At 38.5% G+C, this 23,715-nt stretch overlaps 1 protein-coding gene and 1 pseudogene across 10 annotated transcripts in view; both read right to left on the bottom strand.

The window, feature by feature from the left end:
* SPATS2L (spermatogenesis associated serine rich 2 like) overlaps nucleotides 1-23,715 on the bottom strand; it is a 159,975-nt gene that overhangs the window by 26,407 nt on the left and 109,853 nt on the right. For 9 of the 10 annotated variants that reach the window (XM_054585866.1, XM_054585864.1, XM_054585869.1 and 6 more), the window contains 2 exons: nucleotides 8,403-8,609; nucleotides 6,912-7,047 (listed from right to left, as the gene is read on the bottom strand). In XM_054585866.1, the coding sequence (XP_054441841.1) occupies nucleotides 6,912-7,047; nucleotides 8,403-8,609 (343 nt within the window). The remainder of the gene's footprint in view (nucleotides 1-6,911; nucleotides 7,048-8,402; nucleotides 8,610-23,715) is intronic. The other variant, XM_054585872.1, reaches the window with a different exon arrangement.
* On the bottom strand, nucleotides 17,118-17,203 carry LOC129080802 (uncharacterized; annotated as a pseudogene).

Consider the following 23,715-nt stretch of genomic DNA (forward strand, 5'->3'; position numbering starts at 1 on the left):
ATCATTTGAAGAGAAAGAAAGTCTTGTTTGTACAGGTTTTGACCAATGGAAAGATTATATTCATTCCCAGAGCAGAAGGACATAGAGACCTTTTATTAAATTTCTTCAAAAAAACCATAAAAATACAATGCAAACTCTTGGTTTTATCTTTATTACATGCTTGATCTAAGGAGCTGGCAAAATCTGGCAAGCCTTTAACACATTGCTGATATTTTAATAGGGAACTGAAGGTTTTGTAAAATTATTACACAGCAACACCAAGTGGCTAAAAAGGTTCCTAACATCAGCTCTTCTGCTGGTAATTCCATTACCAATATCCCTTGCTGAATGGTGCAGAGAAAAGCATCATTTTATTACTGGACAACATACTACTCTGGACACTTTCGATGCTCATGGGGATACCAGGAATGTTTGCTATTCCAGCCACATGGTTTTAAAATGGAGTCTCCATTCATTATCTATGCTTATGTCAACATTCTCCAAGTTTGCTTGTCAGAGCACCTTTTCGGTGACACAGATCTGATTCTAGGACCTGTTTCACCTAATACTTATCTTTCCTATATTTACCTATCAAAGTATATACAGTGGCACAATTCCAATGACTCTCCTAATTAAGAGAGGGTAATTAAATGGTTAACAAGTATTTGTTCAACCACTGCTGAAGCATAAGATATGCAGAAAGACCAGTTTCCATTCAGTTTACCAAGCACAAGGGCTGGCACACCTGAGGATGCCACTGTCACTGGCGCTAGGGTAAATGGACATATGCCATGTGTGCCCAGGAGCACCAAGAATACTGCTGCCTGGCTGAAGGCAAAGAAAAACAAGAATCCCCTAGATAGAAATGTTGTGTCTCTCTTTACATGCTTTGGATCTTCACCCTAATCCCGGGCCTGACTGCGCTGTCTGGATTTATTGCAAAATGAGAAAAAGACGCAGGTAGAGACAGAATGGTTAATGAAAGTGACTGCCTATCATTAGCTACAAGCATTGGTTCTTAATATTTCCATTTTTTCCTAAAGACTGAGTTGAATTCTATAATAAAAATAGACAAAAAAAGCAAAGCCCTCAATTTTCTCTACACTTCAATACAATTGTTTTTCTGGTCGTAGGAAGACAAAACTGTAATTTGACCTTTAAAATGTGTTGCTGGAAGGTTTACATTTCAGGTAAATGGAAAAAAAGTTCTCCCACTTCACTGATCTGAAATGACAAGACACTATGGTTATGTTCTTTGGGTACGTAAATGAGTGGAGAGGAAATTTCCTGTCTCATGTCTCCAGGGGTGCATTCAGAGGGCGGCTGGGGGAGCGGGTCGCCAAGGGAGGAATCCCGTCCTTCAGCTACAGCAGAAGGTGCAGTGGGACTGGGTCCAATTGGATGGCGAAAGAAGACACGTAGGCCTTTCCTCACTTTCTGCGCTCAGGCTTTCTCAGCATTATCGATGTCTTGAGACAGATAATCCTTTGTCGTGCGCGTAAGTTGTGGGGGAGAACTGTGCTGTGCATTCTAGAATATTTAGTAGCATGCCTTAACATTATCTACTAGATGCCAACTGTGACAACCACAAATATTTCCAGACATTCTCTCTCCTGGGGGAGCAGATTCGTCCCGTTGAGGGCATCGCTCTAGCCTAAGACATATTCTTCCCTGCACAGGACTCTCAACCAGGGAGTTTCAAGCACAGATGCACAAGAAGATCACCTGGGGTCCCTTTAAAAACATTTTTCTGTGTCCACTTCAGACCAGTGACATCGGCAACTCTGGGGGTGGAACCTCAGCAAAGGATGACCGCAAAGCCCTGAGAGTTTTTAAGTATAGTGTACACCCATATCCTTCGGTGAGGAAATAAGTAAATATTAATTTATAGGCATCATCTTTCAGTCACTGTTAGTCACAAAGAGGACAAATAAAAACCCTGAAGAGCACAGAAGAACCGGGCTTTAAGCATTGTATGGAGAGCCAGGTATTCACCAAGAAGTTCGGGGAATGGGGCCGGGGGGCGGTGCGCTAGGGGGGACAACCAATGAGAAAAAACTCTTGCTATGTGATAAACCCACAAAAGAAGGAAAATGGCCTTATTTGGACTCAACCGGAAGTAGTTCCAAGGCTCTGTGTTCCAAGAGTTAGCTATTACTGGGGTGCCCAAAGAGCAGCAACCTGGGAATGTGGGTCAGACTGCTGTAGAGTCTGTTCTGAACGCAACAGCTCCAGTGGCAGCCTCCCTCTGGGGAAGCCTTCTCAAGCTCACAGCTCCGACAAAGGACACAATATGTATAACGCCGCAGTGATGGCACCTGGTCTGTGTGTGCGCCGACCTGCGACCGCCAGGGTGGTCTGTATGCTGCTTTGCTTGACTACCATCGGGGTTGCTGCAGCAGATGGGAGGCCCCCTTGGTAGTGGGACTTGGGGGAGGCCGGAAGAAGACAGGCTTATCTCAAAATAGCTGTTTCTGCAGCCTGAAATTCTCATTTTTAGAGTTATTCTTTTGGTTGGTGGAGAGTCTCAACAGATTTGGTTAACATTTGTTAACTTGCAAAGATATCACTTTGAGAGGGACGACACATGGTCAAGAAAAGGATGAAGTTATCATTTACACAAAAATGAGTTGTCATGGTTAGAAGGAAAAGGGAAGGGAACCAGGGACTCATTGCAAGATCCTGTCTTGTGGAGCGTGGTGTCAGGGTGAGGAGCCCCGGCCTGCAGCAGGCAGCAGGAGGTTTGAACCGTCTCTGCTTGGAAGGAAGAAACTCCAAGGCTGAGAGAAGGGGAAAGTGGGCAAGGGCGTAGGGCCAGGGGAGCTGGCGCTCCTGACCTACTTCCCAATGCTCCTTGAGCCAGACCTGGCATTGCTTCAGGAAAAAATAAACATGAGGTATTGAAACATTTCTGGCCCCTTTATACAGGAGGGCTGCTTTGGCTGATTTCCCTTTCCTATTTGAACCCCAAGCAGCCTAAACGTATGGTCCCCTCCATCCCCTATTGTCTGTGACCCTGTTATCCCAGCCCCCGCGCACACTCTGTTGGCTTATTACCATCGTCCATTTTCTTTGGCAGTGCTTTTAAATAGATACCAAATTGCCAATAGCACCTTAACAATCTTTACAGCTCTGTTTTGGAATCCTTCCTTCCCCGGCATATGGAAGAACTATCAAATAATACTCTCCTCCCTCAATGTTTTTTGAATTCAATGTTTTATTGTTCATTTAAAGCCTTCCCCATCAACTTGGACATGCACAAACACATATTTGCTATGAGAAGCTAGACCAGTTTGCACACAAAGCAATTAAATCTGGCAGCTATAATTCCAAAGAATGAATATTTTCCAGTTGTGGTGGGGGCCAGTCATATAGAAAAGAAACCAGCTGTTTCATGTTAGTTCTTGATGGGACTTTTCACACAGATGCTCAAGTTGCAAAATTTATTTTCTGTGAGGATGTATTGTGAGAGCACTGTGTCATCTTTGTTCTCCTCTCAAATCCCCAGTGCTTTCTGGGAAAATAACAATGATCCATGCAACGGTCATTTAGCCCTACGTAACTGTGTACAGGTTAAATGCCAACTTTGATATTATAATTTAGCAACTTAATGGTTTTCTTCACTAACTGTATTGAATGAAGCATTGTTCACCACCAGACAGGGAAGGATAAGCATTTAGTTCGTTTTATTCAGCTGTGGGCTCACTGGGTACTGAGCACATGCAAACAAGTGCCTCCTCCCAGCCTCATAAAAATCATCATTCCCATGAATTTCAGCAGTGTTTTGGGGGAAATTCAGTCAGGCAGGGTTCACCTCCTGAAGCTGGCCCTTGGGTAATGAAGTCAACGTTTAAAATTTCTTACCTGAGAGTTTCTATGTATTTCTACACTGGACACACGCCTGCCTGCTGAAAGCTTTGGGGAGAGAACTGGGTGGCCCGAAGGAAGGAAAGTGGGAGAGTTGGAAGTGCAGTGTCGCTTGTATACCAAGGAGGTGCTGTCTGTCTCGGAAACAGCGCTTTCCAGAACTCTCCGGAGGACTTGCCCCATGGCCTCCAGGTCTGGATATGTCTTACAATGTAATGCTGAGGTTTCAATTGTATCGAATCAATGGCGCTGCGTTCAAAATTCTCTGTAATGCCTATTGTTCATGATTTCACCACTAATAGAAAAGCTTAATTTAAAAAAAAAAAATTTAAGCTGCCTTCTTCAGTTCTGTGACCTGCTATTTTTCAAAAGCACCACAATCCCTAAAATTCATCCCTCAGAAAATGAAAGGGAAGCTTACTTCAAGTACATCAGCATGCTGGCTGGGCTGCAGGCTTGTTTGGAACAGAGTCAAAGTTTTACCATTTGGCAGAGATGCACATGAGTGGTTGATTACAGAATACTTTAATTTATTTTTAAGTTAACATTTCTGTTATTATTTAGGGATCATTTTTATTACGGGTTAGATCAGAAAACAACATACAGAAAATGGCTGATCTAAATTTTTTCTTCTCCAGTCGAGATGAAAAGTGCCATTTTGTCAGGCAGGTGACTTTAGGCAGCAGCGTCGCTTGGCAGAGCTCATTCAGAAGGGAGCCTTCCCACTAGTTCCAAACAATGTGAATTACAAGCCGAGGAACGATAACCAATGTCCCTGGGTGCTGACTTTCCCCGCCCCATGCTTTTAGCTCTTGAGGAGTGAAACAGTCAAAGAATCTGCTATAAATCTCAAAACGTCCCATAACCCACATGATGGTCATTTTACTAAGGGAATAAAGTAAAAAAAAAAAAAAAAAAAGGTACACAGAGCAGCTGGAGGAGGGAGGTAATTTGAGGTCATTGCTACACTTTGTCAATTAGTGTGTGAGTCACTCAGATGGAAGGTATAATAGGAGCCTCAGAGGAAGAGTTTATTCTAAAATGCTACACAAAAGGATAAGACAGAGAGGTCTTCTCTGAGCAGCTAACTAGTGCCTCCAGACAGAGGCTGGCCAACCGCGACCCCCACGAGCCAAGTCTGGCCCGCTGCCTTTTTGCATTATCTCTGCCTGCTTTTGGGCCACAACAGCAGAGCTGAGCTGTTGAAGAGACCTTATAGCCGATAAAGTTTAAAATTATTTACTAGCTCGCGCTTTGACAGATAAAGTTTGCTGACTTTGGCTCTACAGAACAGGCCTGGAAGTTTAGTGTGCTATGTATATATTAGGGTAACTTAAGGAAAGATTGGAAAAATCATACAGCTATGAAATGTAAAAGCCAATAAAAATAAGAGTAACATCTTTTATTTGTATAGTATCTTTACCTTCTCTAACAGTTTTAAACATATTCTTGGAGTGTGCTTTGAACAGTTAGGTTGTAATCTGATCAGAGAAGAGGTCCATGATGGTCCAGGTGCCGTGACTGGGGGAAGGGTAAGTGGTTCCTTGCTGAGTGATAACTGAAGGGCATGGATTTCTCTTAAGGGCATCTTATACACCCATAGAATCTTGTGTTATATGTAGCAGATAGTTCAAAATTCAAGAATTTTAGATTACATTAGTGTTAAGTGTAATCTTTAGTTTTACTCAACTCAACAATGAACTATAAAGCATACATATCAGTGTCCAAAAAAGCACTTGGAGTAGGAAAAATATATAGAAGGTGTGACCAAATTCTAGAATCATGGGAGGCCAATGAGATACAGGGAACATGCTATGGGAACATGGGCACTAAGGATGCATTTTCATCCTGTATTTTTCTTTTTAGTACCTCAATTTTTCTCCGGAAACCATATTTCTTCAATTCTCAGTTCATGGGTTTCAGGTGGCACTCACCCTACCACCAACTCTGTGGTAGACATGAGACTCCACCTGGCCAGTGAGAAGACTCTGTCCCTTTAGCTAGAGTGACTGGTGTAGAGACAGATACATGACCAAACCCAGCCAATGGGAATTGGCCCTTGGACTTTTGTTAGAACTGCTGGAAACAAAGCCCTCTCTTAGATGACAGGGGCTAAGGATTATGTAAGCTTGGAGCTGCTGGGGGCGGGGTGGGGGGGAGGGGGGCGCGCTTTGCTGCTACAAGGAGAGATCGTGCCTAAGAATGAAGCTGAGAATAAGCAAAACCAGGAGACTGCAGGAGATACTGGGTGAGGAAAAGAGAGGGTACGAGGCAAAAAAGGAGGAAGAGAGAGGAACTAAATCCTGATAACATAATTTTGACTTAGAACCAAATTTGCCTAAAGGAATCTTCTGGTGTTTTCATGTACATCAGCCAATAAATTCTCTTTTGTCTTTGACTAGTGGACCTTAGGTTTCTGTCACTGAAGCCCAACTGAAAGAGTTTTGATTGATACACTGAGAGCATTTTTCTTCTGATAAAAACTTAATTTTTACTAACAGATGTTTCTTTCCAGTTGTGGACCGGAGCCAATGTGCAGGACTCAAAGAAATATCTTCCAGCAAAATCAGTTGCAGGGCAGGGCAGGACCAAAACCACACCAGTGTACCATTTCTTCATTCTAGTTTTAAAAACCTGAGAATGGGGCTATCACTAAGCTTATGTAAGAGGTTTCTGAGTTTTGTTAAGAGCGTTTTTCTTTTATAATGACAAGGCTGGAAAATATTTTTTCTTAGTAGCATGCATGACATTGGCCTTCTAGAGATTTGTCAAAAACACCATTTGTTGAGGTTTTGTTCTTTGTTGTGTTCTACATCATTCATACACTTTTGGGCCAACTTCAAACACCAATGAATTATGTGTATCAAGTTTCTTTTTATTCAAACACGTTCTCTTCTTTTTATTCCCAAGATATATGCCTCTGCCTGCAGGGCTTAAAAAAACCTGCTGAAGAGTTGTTCTGTGATGTTTATATATTAAATAAACAATGTTTCCCATGTGATGCTTTTACTTATAGAAACAGCTCAAGTGCCATAAATTTATAGTTTCCATGTTGAATTACTTACCAGTTGTGTAATTCAGCAAAGGCAGCTTTGATCTTCTTCACTGAACTATCCACTTCTTCCTTGATCATGACGCGGTATCTAGTTAGAGACACGGTGCAGCGTTGCAAATCCTTCACCGATTTCTCAATATTTGGGCCTAAAATTAATGTCAAGAAAAAAAAATGTGCTTTTTAAATTTGAGCACTTTATATTTGTGAGCTGAACAATAACAACAAAATCCAACTAACTCACCCTCCTCCAATAAAGAGATTTGTTTTTGTTTTTCAATGAAAAAAGAATGTTTTGTCAAGAGGTTGTTTATAGCTCAGGGTTTTTAAAATCCAGATGGGTGCTTTGTACAGCCCCTGGGACCGCTGTGACTTCACTGGTGGATTCTCTGGCTGCGCAATTCTGGGCACGTGCGTCTCCTCTGCTGTTTGGAAAGCATGCTCTGATCATATGTTCTATCACACACTGCAGTTTCTTGGAGTGTGGTATGTCTAAAGACCATGTGTGCTTCTGGCTCCCACGGTAAACACCACTCTGCGTGGGTAAAAGCCAACAGGGCTTTTGGAAGAGGAAAATGACTTAGAGATTGGGAGAGGTACAAATGGGCTAGAGGGAGGAAGGAGCGTCGGTGCCAGGTACGCTGGCTCTGGCCCCTGCAGTCCCGAGCCAGGCCTGTAATTATAGCAGCGGCACTTAAAGCGGCTCTGTGGGTGCCAATCTAGCCCGATTTCCTGAAACTGTCACCAGGGTTTACAGATAGTGCAAAGCAAATCAGCAAACTGTATTTATCCCAACAAGGGCATGTTTCTTAGAAGAAAGAAATCTCCCTCAAGAAAAGCGAGAAAGTGTGTCAAACCAAAGCCAAGGAAATCGGATATAACTGAGGCTGAATGAGAAGAACATTGTTTAATCTTCTGGGGATCAGAAAGGAAGTGATTTAACCCCCTTTATTTTTAATACTAGTTATGTGTAAAGTATATCAAAGCTTGCAAAATAATAAAAATACGGCATGCCAAATATAAAACCCTCTTTCAGTGTTATATTGTCTGAAAGTTCTAACACAGAACTGAATTCACGTGAGAAAGATTGTATCTGAAGATATTGCAGCCCTTAGAATCATCTTTGTTCCATGCAAGTTCAGAACTTGTGTATCAGGGAAACATTCAGCATTCACATTTCAAAATGGGCTCCTGCATTAGCATTTGCTTTAGAAAACATTAGGGTAGAAAGTATTTGTGGTGCAAATTTACCCATAGACTACAAAGAAGAATGGTCACAGAGAGGCAGAGAAAGGGGGTGTAATTCCACTTAAACATTCAAGACCTTTAATTAACATGGGAGGAATCACATCTGCCTTTCAATCTATGTGGGTCATGGAAGGAAACACAATTTCCTGTGTCTCTCTCTTCAACTCACAGCATCTTTTGGAAAGTTCTGTCACTCTGGCGCTTTTCTCTGTGTGCAAAATATGTTGAATCATTTGTGCAAAAGAAATCACTTTACCTCTTTTCTTTGCCAACTCATCTGGCTTTATTTCAAGATGAGCTGCAGGGGCATTGGAATTAACAGGAGATGTTTTTGCCTTAGGCTTGCTTGGGTTACAAGGCTGCTCAGCTGACCACTGTAGGCCCTCTGACCTCTCTGGTGTCCCGTGTATAGGTTTGGGGTTGCCATCTAAGGATAGTTTCTGTTGCAGTGGTCTGTTGCCTTCTGTAAGAAAACACCAAATAATGACTGTGAAGTGATAAACTAAAAACATTGATGACAAAGTGATGGAGGATGGCACGGTTTTCTTTTGTTTACATGTGGGTGATAGCGTCTTTCACCACGAACAGTCAAGAAACTGTTTTAAAAGAAGCCCCAGCAGATTAGAGGATGTACTAGAAACAGAAAGAGCCTTGTACTTGGAGCCAAAACATGGGTATTTGGGCTCTGGTAATTTCTTGCAGGGTGACCCTGGGCAAGCCACTTAACATCTCGCAGCCTGAGTTTTCTCACCCAGAAGTTATTAGGAGGCGTCTGTGAGATACATAGGATGATCGGGTGTTTTCTTATTTTTTATTTTTCCCCATTCGGTAAAGGCACAGATGTCTTTAAGTGTGATTTCATATTGAGGCTGTAAAAATGTAGCCCTCCTGTCTCCAAGTATTCCATTAATGTCTTGTGGTATTTTATTTTGAATTAATGAAGGCAGAAGAGTGATTGGAGATGGGGCAAGAATGAAGTGACAACAGGTACTATAATCATTTCATTGAATTTATGGAGGGATTAAATCAGAAAACATCATCATAATATCTCAACTATATTTAAAATCCAGGGAGTCAGATTCTCTCTGGAGCTCTAATAGATGTTGCAATAAATTAGCAGCACGTTGCTCTCGGCATCTTTTAAATGTAGGTTCCCATTTAGTTATTATTGCTGGAGTGAATTAAAAGGCACCTTAGTGGCTGGAAAAGGAAATGTATCACCTTTAACATCTTACTACCAGATAGAGCTTTGGGTGTGGGAAAAGGGAAGTACTTGTAGTTTTGAAGGCCAGGTTCTTGGAGAAAGCTGGGTGTAGTGGGAAGAGTGCAGGTTTGGATGGGGGATGCCTTCCTTGTCTCTACTCCCATGGTGCCTTGTAAAAACCCATGTTCCGAACTTTCCGAGGTCCTGATGACCCTGTAGGCATGCTCTTGCTTTTCTGGCTGACTGTGGTGCACACTCAAACACAGCACAACATCATCGCAATGAAATCCAGCCCCCTTTTCAGACACTCGCCCTGCCTTCCTTCTCTCTACTCCCATGGTGCCTTGTAAAAACTTAGTGTACTGTGTTCTAACACAGTACTTATATGTCTGCCCCTTGCCTTTGCCTTGAAGAGGCTATGGTTTCCTTGAAAGCAAATATTAAAATATGATTCATTTTTAGGCTCCAGTACTTGTATCTAGCTCCACAGCTATCTGTAGAATTGTGATTGAATTAAAATATACTTAGATTTCGTAGAACAAAAAAAAAAAAGAAACAAAGAACAGTTTTCCCAACACCATCACAAACATCACAGAGACTGCACCTGGGGAGTACGAAAGAATATGATCTGGGTCCTAGTCAATTTGATTTTAGACCTTAGGCGATCTATGGGAAGTGTAAGTTTGAATCCATCATTCATAACCTACATATCAAGAAAGCACAGCATATGTTTTATGAGCTGAATGGTGAGCACTCTTTAAATTTCCTTAAAGGGAAATTACAGTACACAAGGAAATGTTCAACAAAGGCAGTGAACATAGTAATTACATGCTGAAAACAGCATTTCCTCCAGTAATGAAACATTTAATAGAATCCCCAGAAGATTAGAAAATACACTGGGAATGGAAAGAACCTTGTACTTGGACTCAAAAGACCTTGGTAGGTGTTTGGGCTCTGGTAATTACTTGTGGGGTGACCCTGGGCAAGCTACTTAACATCCCTGAGCCTTAGTTTCCTCACCCAGAAAGGATTTTAGGAAGACTTTAGTTATACTAAAGTGGAAGTTCACTTAGGTAGTGGTTGTCAAACTTTAGAGTGCGTGGGAATCCCAGAGGTTCCGATGCAGCGGTGGGCCCAGGGTTCTGCCACCAGGTGCTTCTGTTGGGGTGAAGATGGGTGGCACCGCCCACCTGGAAAAATTCTACCGCAAATGATGAAAAACTAAGTTTCTGATGAGTCGATAAATGTTTTGTTAAAACAGTAATTAAGTATAGGCTGGTTCCAACTCCTTCCCTCTCTAAATCATAGTTAAGATTCAGCCCTGATAAAATATTATACATTGAGAAACTAAAATAAAGCTCATGGTGAACAGTGTAGTAAATTAGTCTTATTTTTAAAAATAAGGGGATTTATATGATAACCTGATGGAAGTAATGACCTAAGGAAGAAAATTATTATGTGAAATGCAAAAGAATTTTACTGAAGACAAGTATGCAAATGAGGATAGGCTCACTTAACCGAGAGTTGAAAATATTTTGTTTGTGTATCAGAAAACTGATATGTGGGCTATTGGTTCAGTTCATCATTCATTCAACATATATTTATTGAGAAATTTGAGTAGAAGTTTTTTGTTTTTGTTTTTGTTTTGGAGGAGGGCCTTGAAAATCTGTTTCAACATTGGTGGGGTCATTGAACACTGGGATGATGTGAAGTTATCAAAGATTACTTGATATACTATTTGCACATATATTTTCAAGTGTAGGAAAACTCTGGAGTTCTTTCAGATGAAAGTTGGTACGGAGTTATTCACCTATAACAGAATTAGGTTCATTAGAATAGTGGGACTTCTCTCCTGGATATAGTGGTTTTCCTCTAACATTACAGGCCAGAAGTACCAACAATTCTCTGCATTTCTGGAATCCACTTGCAAACGTCAATGGACTGTGGCTGACTTAATGTTGATTCATAGCACTGTCTAATAAGGTGTCTACTAGACACGTGTGATTGTTGAACACATGAAATGTGGCTTGTCTCAATTGAGATGTGCTGTAAGTGTAAATACACACTAAAATTTAAAGACTCAGTACAAAAAATATCTTTGATAATTTAAAAAATATTGATCACATGTCAAAATGATAATATTTTGGGTATATTAATTTAGACAAAATATATTACCCAATTTAATTTACCAGTTTCTTTTTATTTTTTAAATGTAGCGACTACTATTTCTGTTTTGTTGTAGATGTTCTAAAATTTTCTACATAGGCTATAATGAAAATGAAGTTTGACTTCTCCTTTCCAATGTTGCCCTGTTGGGCAGTTAGGAATGCTAATACAATGCATAATAAGCATCCTTGTATTGATCTTGGATCATTGCATTCAATATTTTATTATTAAGTATGATATCAGCTGTACAATATTTCATGTTTTTCAGAAAGTTCTCTTATATTTCTAATTTGCTAGAAGTTTTTACCCTGTCAAGTGATTTTATTTTGCTTCATCTTGAGATAATCATATTGTTATTCTCCTTTATTTGCTAACAAAGTAAGTTACATTGATTAGTTTTTTAAATGTTAAACCAATGTTGCATTCTTGAGAAAAAGTACACTTGGCAATGATATATCACTTCAATTTACAAATATTTTGTTGAGAATTTTGCTTGTTTCTTTATTCATGACCAATATTATATAATTTTTCTTGTAATGACTTTGTCAGGTTTTGATATGATTATGCTGGTCTCATTCTTCCTATTTCTTTCTTTTTAAAAAAATCTTTTTCTCTCTATTCTTCAATTTGGATAATTTCTCTTGATGTGCCCTCAGGCTCACAGATCCTTTCTTCTTCATTGCCCAAATTGTTGTCAAGTACATTTGATGACTTTAAAAATTTTTTTTAGACACTGTACTTTTTAGTTCTAGGGTTTCCATTTCCTTCTCTTTAGAAGAAATTTTCCTTCTCTTTATCCTATATATTAATCTTTTTTTCCAATAATTTTTTTTAGCATATTTATCATTCTTGTCTGCTGACTCAAATATCTGGGTGATCTATAGGTCTGCTTCTAATGACTAATTATTCTCTTAATTATAGTTCACATTTTCTTGCTTTTTCCAATGCCTAGTAATTTTAAAAATTGGGTATTGAACATTGTGGATGACACATTGAAATATGTTGGATTTTGTTATTTTCCTTCAATAGTTTGATTTTGTTCTAATAGGTTATTAAAATACTAGATCATGCTCTGCTCTCTTCCCCTGCTATTTTTTTTTTTTTGTCTTGAAGGTAAATATTAGGCATTTTATAGAACAAGCTGGAGTAGAAGAGATGGTATAGGGATAATGGACTGTTTCTTAGAATACCTTCATTTAATTCCCTTGTTTTATTCCTTCCTTCCTATTCTTCTTCCTTCCTTCCTTCCTTCCTTCCTTCCTTCCTTCCTTCCTTCCTTCCCTCCTTCCCTCCTTCTCTCCTTCCTTCATTTTTTTAGAGAGAGGGGAAGGAAGGGAGAAAGACAGGGAGAGAAACATTGATGTGAGAGAGAAACAGGTTGGTTGACTTTCATATGCACCCAAAATGGGGACTGAACCTGCACTCAGACATGTGTCCTGACTGGGAATTGAACTGCAACATTCCAGTTTGTGGGACGATGCTTAACTGAGCCAGGGGGGTCAAGACATACCTCTTTTCTTAAGCTTGCCCTCCACCCTGTCTTCTGACTCTAAATCCAAAGCCTCTCCATTCTCTGCTGGGCAGCCATCCTCCTCATGGCCAAAGCTCGCTCCTTTGTAATTCTGTGCTGTAGCTCCCTATACTCTGCTTCATCTGTCAATCCTCTTCCACCTACTTTCCCTCTTCTATTAACTGAAGCTTTCTTTTCCTTTTTCTTCATTACTGTACTACATTAAAAAATTCAGTGGGGGTTGTGAGGAAGGAATACATGCATGCCTTTTTATTTTCTTAAAAAAGTTATTGATATGCACTGATGAATTATTTTCCAGTCAATTCGTATCCATTTACACTTAACTGTAATGCCTGCTATTGTTCTCACAATTAACTTTTCAATACTGAGGACTTTCAATTTTCTAGGGACTAAATCTTGGTGTCAACTTACATATTTAATTTGTCCTTTACTTGAGTTATTTTACATAGCAGAACATAAACTGTGGTGGTCATTTTTTGTTAACAGCATCAAAGAAAACAAATCTTCTTGGGAGAAATGCATGAACATGGATTCAAAGATTTTCATAATATATGTATAGCCATGTATGTGTTCATATTTCAAAATTTCTGTAAACTCTTTTTCCTCTTTAGTTTTTACTTTTTAGTGAAAGCTTTATGTATCTATAAGTAGACTGAAAGAAGTAAATGAAGTATTCAAATCTAACTTTAAAAACTGTATTAAACATAGAGTAGTTCTAAAATAATTAACTCATTGAGTTAAGGTGGTTTCATAATGTCCCATACATATGATTTCAGTAAAACATGTCATTTGATAATGATTAATTTAGTACTGTAGAGTAGTTTTACCTAAAATTTTGAAAAACAAATTATAATTTGTTGTTATAAAACTGTCTAAAATTCCTAATGTCTTTGTACTTAAAGCATGTTACCATTCTCTTAAAAGTACTTAAGTGATTATGAGAGTGTTTTATGATAACTGATAATAATATTTTGGTAGTTCTTTGATCACTGATCTCAAAATTCTTAAATATTCACAAAAGAAGAAGTATAAATGAAAATTAAATATCTTAAATATCTATTTTCCCATGAATAAATTTTACAAATAAAAAAATGAGATTAGTATAGTTTTTCTAGACAGCAATATATTAAGAACTTCCAAAATATCCATACCCTTTTGAATGTAATAATTCCACTTCTAGGGAAATATGCCAAGAAAATAATCAGAGTTGTTTGTAAAGATTTATATACAAGATATGTTCAGTACAGCATTGTTTATAACAGCAAACAAATGGAAAAAAATCTACAAGGACAATAGTTTGGTAATAATTAAAAGAAATATGGCAAATTCATAAATACATTACTTTAAAGGACACATAATGATATGAGGTTATGTTTATAATGTTATGTTAGTAAAAAAATATAAAACTTCATATACTATAATATGATACTTGAAAAAATATACACCTCTATATATGCATTTAAAAATTTCTGAAATAAAATTTAACAGTGGTTGTTTCTGGGAGGTAGAATTATTATTTTTCCTTAAGTCTTATTGCATTTTAAATTTCTTTAATTAGTATAAATTTCCTTTAAAAACAGAAATATAAAACTTTTAATTACCTTTAAAAAGTGGCATAGCAACTTGACAAACCAATTCAACTACACTTCTCTACATATTTTATCACTAATAATTCAACAGAGGACATGAAAAATTCTTGTTCGAGCGCTTATTATATCCAGTTCTCGGCACCAGAAATACAGTGGTGATCAAAGACAGATGTGGTCCCTATCTTTCCAGAACTTGCAGTCCAATAGGAAGACATATAAATCAAATCACCACACAAACAAATGTAGAATTCCAACTGTGATAAATGTTATGAAAGAAAAGTACATAGTATTCTGAAATATGCAATTAGCATCTTGACTTAGGGATAGCAAGAAAAAATTCCTCAAGGAAAAAGCACTTAAGCTCACTTAAAATCACATGAACTGGTCAGGCAAAGAGGGCAGAAAGTGCATCCTAAGCTCACTTAAAATCACATGAACTGGTCAGGCAAAGAGGGTGGAAAGTGCGACCCTGGCAGAGAACACTGGAGGCAGGAGGACGCATTGTGTGCCAGTTATCTACTTGTTCTCTCCCGTCACCCTGCTTTGCGATACTGGAACTGGACCCTGTAAACAATTCTCTCTTCCCAGCTTGCAGCATGTTAACTTTGTCAGTAGAGGGCAATAAAGTGGTCTTGCAAGCCTATAAGGATGGGAACATACATCTAGGTTCTGGTCCTTATTATTACTAGTATTCATCATGGGAAGCAGCCACTGTCATGAGTGGTCCCTGCTTCAGCCCCAACCATGGCTATGGTTTTGAGCAGTTCCAGTCTCTCTAAATCCTCTGGCAATGGTAGATCTCTTCTACAGAAGAACTCAGTCCATGCCCTGTGACAAGTCTCTTTTTTTCTCCCCACTATAAGCCTTCATGTTTCCCTGGTAGCTACATACCAAGGAATGCCAGTTTTGGATTGGGGGACGATCCTAGTCCTATTACCTTTATTGTTGAATCTTTCTGGAGATAGTAACTTTCTTGCTAAGTCTGGACCCCTTAGAGTCTTCACTCATCCTTTTAGTAGTTAACTACCTCCTGCTGTTTTAGTTAGCAGTTCTTTACATTACACTCCTCTCACTCAAATAACCAGTGTGGCTCTGTCTTCTCATGTGAACCTGACTGATATACATGGCCAGTGAGGGACTGAAAGGAGACCAGCATGGCTTGAGTAGAGAGATTAAGAATGAGCAAGCCATACAACAACACTGGAGCAGAACACAGGGCCCAGACTATGCTGGGCCAAGGTGATTTTGGTTTTTATCTTAAGAGCTCATTTTTGTTATGAAAAGATTACAGGATAGAGAATGATTTAAGGGGAACAAGAATGAATGCTAGGATATTAATGAGTGGACTATTGTGGCAGTGAAGGCAAGAGAGGATGGTTGTTTTGCTGGGAAGGAAAAGGGTAGAGATAGTGAGAAATAGATGGGGAGACCCAAGAAGGCGTAGGAGTAAGTGGAAGCTACACTACTTCCTTCCAGGACCAAACTGGAATTACAACTAAATCATAGAAAAATCATCCTGGATAACCACCTGAACACTAGCTGGAGAGAAGTCTTATAACCACGAACAGATGGAAGAAGCCACTTCACCACAACAAGACTGGTAGAGAGTGCAGGGGTGTGCAAAAGGGCTAGCTGGACTCCCATGGGTGGCAGCTGAAGTTCCAGAGGGATATTTCAGCAGCCAGGGAGCTCCCCTGAGAAATGTAGGGTCTAAACATTAAGCTGGGCTCTCCAGCCTACAGCACCAGAACTGGAAAAGGAACCCAAATAACATAAGGCTGTGAAAAGCAGTGAGGTTTCTGTCTGCCAAGGAGGGACAGCTGGAGACTCAAAGAGCCTCTTAAAGGGCCAACACACAAAATTCCATTTGCTGCCACTTACCCTGGGCTCTCGCAGAGGAAGGGCAGAGTGGACTAGAGACATTTGAGGAGAGACTGGGGCTGGTGGCTATTGGGAGAGAGCTGAAGGAACAGCCACCAAGGTCCCTGTTCTGAGTCATTCTCCATACTATAGGAGCCATCTCTCTCAGTCAGAGCAATGCCGTCCAAGTAGCATCAATCTGAGGGGAAGCAATAGCCCTGCCCACAGGAATAACTCTGCCCCACCTTGTGGTGCTTAAGCCCTGCTGCTGAAGAATACAGCTGGAAGACTTTCACTCAACCCTACTGAAAGCTGCAGGCAGAGATGGATGGCTGGGAGCTCTGAGGTTTCAACTGACCTGTCTGCAGGCCTGGTGCTGGGTAAAGCTGGCCTTGGTGCACAGCCTGGTTCTTTCTGCACACACGCAGGCCCAGCAGAGGGAACACACACTGAGGATCACTGATAACTCTAAGCAGGTTGCCCAGGGCCAGTCAGAGACAGGGTTTGACTTATGGCTGCACCAGAGTCTTACAGACCTACTTAATACATAGAACAAATACAAAGAAGCAGCCAAAACGGGAAGACAAAGAAACAGATCCCAATGAAAGAACAAGAGCATTCTCCAGAAGAAGAACTAGATGGAATGGAGGCAAACAATGTATCAGATAGAAACAAACTATAGAAATGATCCCTGAAAGTATAGTCTTATCAGATAGAGAGTTTAGAGTAATGATTATAAGGATATGCAACAGCATTAAAAAGGACATAGAAACCATAAAAAATGACCAGTCAGAAATAAAGAACCCCATATGTGAAATAAATAATACAGTGGAAAGAATAAACAGTAGGTTAGATGAAGCATAGGACTGAATCAGTGGTTTGAAAGACAAAGTAGAAAAAAAAACACCCGAGCAGAGGAACAAAAAGAAAAAAGATTTAAAAAAAAATGAGGAGAACTTACAAAACATTTTGGACAATATGAAGCATAACAACATTTGCATCTTGGGAATACCAGAAAGAGAAGAAAGTGAGCAACGGATTGAGAACCTATTTGAAGGATTAATGACTGAAAAATTCCCGAATCTGGTGAAGGAAAAAGACACACAAGTCCAGGAAACTCCGAGTCACAAATAGGTTGGACCCAAGGAGGCCTTTACCCAGACACTTCATAATTAAAATGTCAAACCTTAAAGACAAGGAGAGAATCCTAAAGCTGCAGGAGAGAACAAGGTAGTTACATACAAGGGAGCACCAATTAGACTGTCATCTGATTTCTCAACAGAAACATTTCAGGCCAGAAGGGAGTGGTGTGAAATATTCAAGGTGATGAAAAGCAAGGACTCATAACCCACCAAGGCTATCATTTAAAATTGAAGGAGGAATAAGGAGCTTCCCAGACAAGAAAAAACTAAAGGAGTTTAACACCAAAACAGTACTGCAACAAATGTCAAAGGGCTTACTTTAAGAAGAAGAGAAAGAGAAAGAAGAAAAAAAAAAAAAAAGCAGAGGAAAACAGCCTAACAATAAAATGGCATTAAGCATGTATCTATCAATAATCACCTTAAATGTAAATGGTTTAAATGCTCCACTCAAAAGACATAGGGTAACTGAATGGATAAGAAACCAAAACCCATACATATGCTGCCTCCAAGAGACCCAGCTCAGATCAAAAGATACAAATAGACTAAAAGTAAAGGGATGGAAAAAGATATTTCATGAAAATGGAAAGGAAAAAAAGTTGGGGTAGCAGTACTTCATATCTGACAAAACAGACTTTAAAATCAAGGCTATAGTAAGAGACAAAGAAGGACATTATATAATGATAAAGGGAACAATACAACGAGAGGCTATAACCCTAGTAAACATTATTGCACCTAACATAGGTGCACCTAAATATGTAAAGCAAATCTTGATGGACATTAAGGGGCAGATTGACAGAAATACAGTCAGAGTAGGGTATTTTAGTACCTATTTGACTTTAATGGATAGATCTTCCAGACAAAAAAATCAACAAGGAGACAGTGGCCATAAACAACACACTAAATCAAATGGATTTAATTGATACTTTCAGAGCATTTCACCCCAAAGCAGCAGAATATACATACTTTTCAAGAGCACATGGGACATTTCCTAGGACAGACCACATGTTAGTGCACAAAAAAAGTCTCAATAAATTTAAGAATATTGAAACCATATCAAGCATCTTCTCTGGCCACAATGCAATGACACTAGAAATCATTCACAAGAACACTTAGAACACACAAAGACATGGAAGCTAAATAACCTGTTACTAAACAATGAATGAGTCAACAATGAGATCAAGGAAGAAATCAAAAGATACCTTGAAACAAATGAAAATGAGAACACAACAATCCAAAATCTGTGAGACACAGAGAAAGCAATCCTAAGAGGGATATTCATAGCATTATCAAATGTCAAAAAACAAGATAAAGCTCAAATAAACCATCTACCTTTACACTTAAAGGAACTTGAAAAAGAACAACAAACAAAGCCCAAGGTGACTAGAAGGAAGGAAATAATAAAAATCAGAGCAGAAATAAACAAAATAGTCTAAAAATGATATAAAAAATGAACCCAAGAGCTGGTTCTTTGAAAAGATAAACAAGATTGATAAATCTTTAACCAGACTCATCAAGAAAAAAAGAGAAAGGACCCAAATAGATAAAATCAGAAATGAAAGAGGAGAAATAACAACTGACACCATAGAAACACAAAAGATTGTAAGAAAATATGAACAACTATATGGCAACAAACTGGACAACCTGGATGAACTGGGTAAATTCCTAAAAACATCCAATCTTCCAAAACTAAATCAGGAAGAATCAGAGAATCTGAATAGACAGATTACACCTACTGAAATTGAAGCAGTGATCCAAAAAAAAAAAAAAAAAAAAAAAAATTCCCAACAAACAAAAGCCCTGGACTGGATGGCTTCACAGGTGAATTTTATCAAACATTCTGAGAACTAAAACCTCTCCTTCTCAAACTGTTTCTTAAAATTCAAGAGGAAGGAAGGCTCCTAAACTTATCTATATGAGGCCAGCATTATCCTAATTTCAAAGCCAGATAAAGACAATACTAACAAAGAAAATTATAGGCCAATATACCTGATGAACATAGATGCTAAAATCCTCAACAAAATATTAGCAAACCAAATATAGCAATGCATCAAAAAGATAAAAAACCATGATAAAGTGGGATTTATTCCAGGAGTGCAAGATTAATAAACATCCACAAATCTATAAATGTGATTCACTGCATAAACAAAATGTAAGATAAAAACCCCTTGATTATTTCCATAGATGCAGAAAAAGCATTTCATAATACCTAGCATCCATTTATGATAAAAACTCTCAGCAAAATGGGATTAGACGGAACATATGTAAAGGCCAATAAATATGACAAACCCACTACCAGTATCATACTCGAAGGGGATAAACTACAAGCATTCCCCTTAGATTGGGACTAAGACAGGGATGTCTGCTTTCACCTCTCTTATTCAACATAGTTCTGGAAGTCCTAGCCACAGCAATCAGACAAGAAGAAGAAATAAAAGGCATCCAAATTGGAAAGGAAGAAGTAAAACTGTCACTATTTGCAGATGTCATGATACTGTACATAGATAACCACAAAGATTCCACCAAGAAACTACTAGAACTGATAAATGAATTCAACACAGTAGCAGGACACACAATTAATATACAGAAATCAGTTGCATTTTTACATGCCAATAACGAACTGACAGAAAGGGAAATTAAAAACAAATTCCACTTACAATTGCTTCAAAAAGAATAAAATAATTAGGAATAAATCTAACCAAGGATGTAAAAGACCTGTACTTGGAATATTATAAGACACTAAAGAAAGAAATTGAAGAAGATACAAGTAAGTGGAAGCACATACTGTGTTCATGGATAGGAAGAATTAATATCATTAAAATGTCCATACTACCTAAAGCAATCTATAGATTCAATGCAATTCCTATCAAGATCCCACTGACATATTTCACAGAAATGAACAATTATTTCAAAAATTTATGCGGAACCACAGAAGGACCCACATAGCAATAGCAATCCTGAGAAAGGACAACAAAGTTGGAGGAATCACGCTACCTAATATCAAACTATACTATAAGGCCAAAGAACTCAAAACAGCATGGTAGTGGCATAAAAACAGACATACAGATCAATGGAACAGAATAGAGAGCCCAGAAATAAACCCACACCTTTATAGTCAATTAATATTGGACACAGGAAGTAAGCACATACAATCGGCTAAACATAGTTTATTTAATAAATGGTGTTGGGAAAATTGGACAGGTATGTGCAGAAAAATCAATCTAGACCACTTTCTTATATCACATAAGAATAAATTCAAAATGGATCAAAGACTTAAATGTTAGACCTGAAACCATAAAATTGTAGAAGAAAACATAGGCAGCAAAATCTTGGACATAGCTCATAAGAATATTTTATTGGCTATCTCCCCACACAAGGGAAATAAAAGAAAAAAAATAAACAAATGGGACTACATCAAACTGAAAAGTTTTTGCAGAACAAAGGAAAACACCAACACAATAAAAATACAACTCACTGAATGGGAGAACATATTTGCCAATACATCTGAGAAGCGGTTGATATGCAAAATTTATAAAGTACTTATGAAACTCAACACCAAAAAAACAAACAACCCAATTGAAAAATGGGCAAAGGACCTGAATAGACATTTCTCCAAAGAGGACATACGGACAGCCAATAGATATATGAAAAGATGCTCAATGTCACTAATCATCAGAGAAATGCAAACGAGATATCACCTTACACTTGTCAAAATGGCTGTCATCAATAAATCAACAAACAACAAGTGCTGGTGAGGATTTGGAGAAAAGAAAACCCTACCTGTTGCACTGTAGGTGGGAACGCAGATTTGTACAGTCACTATGGAAAGCAGTATAGAGATACTTCAAAAAATTAAAAATGAATCTGCCTTTTGACCCAGGATTCCAACTTATGGAAATATATCTTAAGGGACCCAAAACACTAATTTGGAAAAACATATGCACCCCTATGTTCACCACAGCATTATTTACAAGTGCCAAGATACAGAAGCGGCACAAGTGTCCATCAGTAGATGAGTGGACAAAACAACTGTGGGACATTTACACAATGGAATACTACTCGACTGCAAAAAAGAAGAGAGTTTTCCCCTTGTGACAGCATGGATGGACCTGGGGAACATTATGCTAAGTGAAATAAGCCAGGAAGAACAAGGCAAATACCATATGATTTCACTCATATACGGAATCTAATGAACAAATTGAACTAACAAGGAAAACCAATGCAGACTCATAGATGGAGAGCAGGAGGACAGATGAGTGGGGGCAGGAAGGGGACGGAGGGATTGAGCAAAAAGGAAAAAGGACCCATGGACATGGACAACAGTGTGGTGATTGTGGCAAAGAGGGGCTATTAGAGGACTAAATGGTAATAATACAATAGAGAAATTATTTTTAAAAATGGATGGATTCTATGACTACTTGGAAATGAAAATTGATAAGACTTAGTGATTAATTTAAAATGTGGAGTGAAAGAGAGGAAAATGTCATAATTGATACCTATACTTCCGACTTGCACAATGGGATAGACAGTACAGTAAGATCAGATACGCTAAAAGAAAGTTAACTGGGGAGATCATGAGTTCATTTAGATCATGTTTTAAGTGCTTTGAATTGTCAAAGTGAACATATCATGCAAGAGTCTGGAGTGCAGAGAGTAGCCTGAACTGGGAAGATGAGTTTGTGAGCCAGCTTACCTTAAAGTTAGGGCATAGTTGAAATGATCTATGAAGAGAGTATAGCTTTATATAAGGATTTGGAACCAATCAAGCCTTGGCAACAAGCTTCAACAATTAACAGTGAGATAGAGAAGAATGACCATACAAGGAAACAGAGAAGCAATAAAGATGGAGAGGAAAACGAAGAGTGTCAAGTCATAGAAACCAAAGGGGAAAAAGAAGAGAATGGTTAAGGATAGAGTGGTCAATACTGTTGAAACCTCCTAAAAGAAAAACGGAAAGTAAAAATTGAAAAATGTCTGCTGGTGAGTATTCTTAAAGAAGGCTGTTTCATCTAGAAAATGTATCTCTTCCATCCCCTTTGCCTCCTGCCTCCTGCCTGGAAAAGCTGATGTGTTTGCAGGCATTTCAGCAGCCAGTTTGAGCCATGAGGCACTGCCTATGAAAGCCTACATATTAACGGAGCAAAACAATGTAAAGAGTGTAGGTCCCTGATGACCAAGTAACCACCCAACCAATTCTAAACTCCTCCTTCTGCACAAGAAAAATAAACGCCTCTCTTTTTTAAAAAGAAAAATATCTACTATATTCAATACATGGAGGTAATGGTAAATTTAGTGGGAACAATTACTTTGGAGTGATGGGGCTCTTAGCCATAATGAATAGGTTGGTAAGTCAGAGAGAGATGAAGAAATGGAGAACAGTGAGTAAAGTTAAACGTCTTGAGATGTTAGAGAATAATGGTCTATGATGAAGCTCCAAGAAAACTCTTTTCACAGTATAATTATTGTACACCTTGACTGCGCATTCATGTTCATCATTCTTCTATCACTACATGACAGGGTAATTAACAGATATTCAGAGGAACCAATAACTTTGGAACAGACACCAAAACAGATAGGTTTATTCAGAAGAAATAGTGTCAGCCAGTTCTGACTTTTCCTAACATCTTTATCAAGTACAGATAGAATTCATTATTTCATTCAAGTCCTGTTAACTTACTCAGCTCAGAGGGCATATAGCTGAAAACTTTCTAATTGAAAACAAATATTTTAGTTTTGTTTATTGTCTTTACAAAGTCTTATATGTCGTTAATACCTCTATAAGTTTATTTATATTAAGAGGTAATAGATAATAAAGTCAAAGAATTAAGGCTGTCAATGAATTAAAGCAGTCAATAACAGCAGGTAGGCATGTTAATTTGATTTGTTTCAATGATTTAGTTCCTCACAAAACAGGATTGATTCTTATTGCATTTTGATAGAACCATTTAAATCTTTGTTCAAAAAAATTTTCAGAAGGACTTCTGTTGTTTGCAAGGAGTGCACTCCATTTAATATAGTCTGTTTGTAACTGAAATCCCCCTAACAAGTACGGGTGCAAAGTTAGGAAGGTATTCAGCTAT

This window comes from Pteronotus mesoamericanus, unplaced genomic scaffold (genome assembly GCF_021234165.1).
Source record: "Pteronotus mesoamericanus isolate MK-2021 breed Mesoamerican mustached bat unplaced genomic scaffold, CSHL_Meso_final contig_90, whole genome shotgun sequence".
Lineage (NCBI taxonomy): Eukaryota > Metazoa > Chordata > Mammalia > Chiroptera > Mormoopidae > Pteronotus > Pteronotus mesoamericanus.